Consider the following 4,020-nt stretch of genomic DNA (forward strand, 5'->3'; position numbering starts at 1 on the left):
ATGCCACTCAGCATGCAGATAAAATGGAAAGTGAATGGAGAACAAGCACATTCCACAACTCTCAGAGTCATCAAGAAGAAGACCCTTGATGGTGGCATTGAGTCCTGAGGTCACTTAGAAAGTGAGACAAGTTTTGCCCACTCCCCCTGGTTGACCAGAGGGCCCAGCACAGCCCAGGCTGCTGAGGATCAGGAGCCATGCAATCAAAGACCCTTCCCCAGGACTGTGCACTGTAGATGCCAGCTGGTCACATTGATGATCTCAGGAACTTGGTGTTCCCAGCAGGAAAGGAGGTGTCTGGCTTGACTCCAGTTCTCACATCCAAGATACTGACTACTGAAGAAATAGGCTGGACAAAAGCAGCTAGACATTTTCATGTTCTGGAATCACCAGACAGGCCAGCTCTTCTTCAGAATGGAGTCTTCTAGATTTTTGAGCATCCTGGTCTTATGTACCCTTCTAGTGAATGTCCAGGGACCTGGTCTGACTGACTGGATCCTTCCCAGTAAGTACTAGGGCCTCAGCCCTCGCCCTGGAGAGAGGGCAGGTTGCTGGGAGGAGGGAACAAGGAATAAGACTCAAGTTGTTTCCCACCGTGTTAGCCCTGGTCCCAGGTGGGGACATATTTGGAATATTTCTTCCAATTTCCCTCTTGATGGAAGATCCCTTCAGTGAATGCAAGATTGCAGACCTGAGGCAACCGCCACTTTCAGTCCCTTTGAAGTGAAGGTCAATTGGGGGTGGAGGGAAGAGTCACAGGATCCAGTGTTTATGGGGAGGGGCTATAGGAATCTGGGAAGCCTAGTAGACCTTCCCTCACCCCACAACAGAAACAGCCCCCTTTCTCAGGATATCATCTCCATTAACTCCTGATTCTTTCAAATGTAGTCCTATAAAGTATTCTTGCATCCCCAGGGGTGCCTTGCCTTTGGGATAAAAGTATCCAGAAGTTTCTTTGAACTGACGACAGTAATACTCCAGGACTATATAGTAATAATGATAATTGCTACCATTTACTGAACATTTAGAAAGTAAGGAGTTTGAGAGGTCTGGATTCAGACATAGTGGTTCTACCACTCAGTAGCCATAACCTTGGGCAAGTTACTTAAATTCCATGTGCTTGTGTCTCCTCTGCAAAATGGGGATGTCAGTAGAACTCAATGAGATAGTATTTAAAATGCATAGAAAAGTGCTTGGCTTATGGGCAACAGTTGACAAACATTAATCAACATTGCTATGCATCAGTTCCTATGATTAGAGCTGTACACTTTTTGTCTCATTTCTTCCTCAGTGACTCTGTAAGGCTAAAACAATTTTACAAGTGAGAAACCCAAGGTTCAGAGAGGTGAGTGGTAAGCCAAGAGGTAGAATTTAAACACCTGACTCTCTGATGCCAGGGTGAGGGATATTAATCACTGTGCAATAGCACCGCCCCCCACCCCGGAGGAACTCCCAAACACTGACTCCTCAAGGAGGCCAAAATGACCAGATTAGCTTAGACCAGTGGCTTTCAGTGGGGTGATTTTGCCTTCCAGGGGACATTTGCTATGTCTGGAGACATTTTTGGTTCAACTGGGGAGTGCTATTGGCATCCAGTGGCTAGAGGGCCGGGATGCTGTAAACATCCTACAGTGCACAGGGCAGCCCTCCCCCTCCCATAAATAATGATGAGGCCCTAGGGGCAAGGTTGAGAAATCCTGCCTTAGAGGGGGTGGCACTAGGGGGTGGAACTAGGGACAGGGTAAGAAGGTAGAGAATAAGGGGTGGTCAGAAGGGAGGGTAGTGTAGGCGGTGTTGGGAAATACATGAGAGCACCCTGCAGAAAAGGTCTCCTGTGGATGAGCAAAGAGAAAGCAAACTTCCCTGACTCCCCAGAATTGCCTCAGGTTGGGAGAAGTGTGGGCACTGTGCCCTCCAACAGCCACGGTTGTAAAACTGTCCTTTTCCTAGGGAGATGCCCCAGAATCCAAGAGAAATGTGAATTCAGAGAAAGGGATGTATGTACAAAGGACAAACAGTGCCTGGACAACAGGAAGAAGTGTTGCATCTTCAGCTGTGGAAAAAAATGTTTAGACCTCCACCAAGGTAATATTCACAGCCTCAGAATAATCAGCCCTTCTGCCCACACCCTCACCTTCTGACCACGTAGGTGGCATCGTCCCTGCTTTGCTAAGGGCTAGTCTCTGAGCAAGATTGCTGGGTTGGGGAGACCTGCAATTCAGAGCCATCTCTGCCCCTGATATTATATGTGACATTAGGTAGTATCTTCATCCTGTCTGGTCCTCAGTTTCCCCAAAGAGAAAATGACTATAGGATTGAAACACATAGTATCTTGGTTGCTTTTTACTCTTAAAGCTTTCTTTCTTTTCGTTCTTTCTTTCTTTCTTTTGAAGTTGAAAGTTTTATTTATTATTTATTTCATTATTTTTTTTAGTTAACATATAATGTAATATTGGTTTCAGGAGTAGAATTTAGTGATTCATCACTTACATATAACACCCAGTGCTCACACAACAAGTGCCCTCCTTTTTTTTGTGGGTTTTTTTTTTTATTAACATGTAATATATTTTTTGTTTCAGGGGTACAGGTCTGTGATTCATCAGTCTTATACAATTCACAGTGCTCGCCATAGCACATACCCTCCCCAATGTCCATCACCCAACCACCCCATCCCTCCCACCTCCCTCCACTCCAGCAACCCTCAGTTTGTTTCCTGAGATTAAGAGTCTCTTATGGTTTGTCAACAAGTGCCCTCCTTAATACCCATCACCCATTTAGCCCATCCCCTACCCGCCTCCCTCCATCAACCCTCAGTTTGTTCTCTATCCTTAGGAGCCTCAGTACTACCTCTCAGCAGTCAGAATGGCTAAAATTAACAACTCAGGAAACAACAGATGTTGGCCAGGAGGTGGAGAAAGGGGAACCCTCTTACACTGTTGGTGGGAATGCAAACTGGTGCAGCCACTCTGGAAAACTGTATGGAGGTTCCTCAAAAAGTTAAAAAGAGAGCTACCCTACCACCCAGCAGTTGCACTACTAGGTATTTATCCAAAGGTTACAAACATAGTAATTTGAAGGAGCACATGCACCCCAAAGTTTATAGCAGTAAAGTCCACAATATCCAAAATATGGAAAGAGCCCAGATGTGCATTGACAGATGAATGGATAAAGAAGATGTGGCATATAAATATGTATATTATATATGTGTATATATATATGTTGATATATATGTATATATATATAGGGGAAGGAAAAATAAAATAAAACAAAAACGGAAAGGGAAACAAACCATAAGAGACTCTTAACTAGGAAACAAACAGAAGGTTACTGGAGGGGAGGTGGGTGGGGGGATGGGTTAACTGGGTGATGGTTGAGAGGGACTTGATGTGATGAGCACTGGGTGTTATACACAACTGATGAAGCACCAAATTCTACCTCTGAAACTAATAATATGCTATAAGTTAATTAAATTGAATTTAAATTTAAAAAATTAAAAAATTAAAATAAACCATAAAAAAGAGTCTCTTATGGTTTTCCTCCCACTCTCTTTCTCTTTTTTCCCTTCCACAGATCCATCTGTTTTGTTTACTAATTTCCACCTATAAGTGAAATCATGTGGTATTTGTCTTTCTCTGACTGACTTATTTCACTTAGCATAATATACTCTAGCTCCATCCATGTCACTGCAAATGGCAAGATTTCATTCTTTTTGATGGCTGAGTAATGTTCCATTGTATATATATATACCACATCTTCTTTATCCATTCATCGGTTGATGGACATGTGGGCTTTCTCCATAGTTTGGCAGTTGTTGATAATGCTGCTGTAAACATTGGGGTTCATGTACCCCTTCAAGTCTGTATTTTTGTATCTTTTGGTTAAATACCTAGCAGTGCAATTGCTGGATCGTAAGGTAGTTCTATTTTTAACTTTTTGAGGAACCTCCATACTGTTCTCCAGAATGACTGCACCAGTTGGCATTCCCACAAACAGCGTAAAAGAGTTTCCCTTTCTCCACAT

At 43.4% G+C, this 4,020-nt stretch overlaps 1 protein-coding gene across 1 annotated transcript; it reads left to right on the plus strand.

Annotated features, from left to right (window-relative positions):
* Positions 1 to 414: 414 nt before the first annotated feature.
* Positions 415 to 2,141, plus strand: LOC110579621 (eppin-like). The gene is made up of 2 exons (XM_021689289.1): positions 415 to 505; positions 1,951 to 2,141. Exons 1-2 carry the CDS (start codon positions 415 to 417, stop codon positions 2,139 to 2,141), a joined length of 282 nt encoding a protein of 93 aa, XP_021544964.1.
* Positions 2,142 to 4,020: the final 1,879 nt, after the last annotated feature.

Source organism: Neomonachus schauinslandi, chromosome 10 (genome assembly GCF_002201575.2).
Source record: "Neomonachus schauinslandi chromosome 10, ASM220157v2, whole genome shotgun sequence".
Lineage (NCBI taxonomy): Eukaryota > Metazoa > Chordata > Mammalia > Carnivora > Phocidae > Neomonachus > Neomonachus schauinslandi.

Excerpts from the sequence above, each read along its gene's own strand:
- LOC110579621 (XM_021689289.1), top strand. The coding sequence starts at position 415 with ATGGAGTCTTCTAGATTTTTGAGCATCCTGGTCTTATGTACCCTTCTA. Across the intron at positions 506-1,950 it reads GACTGACTGGATCCTTCCCA|GGAGATGCCCCAGAATCCAA; the intron begins GTAAGTACTAGG and ends TCCTTTTCCTAG.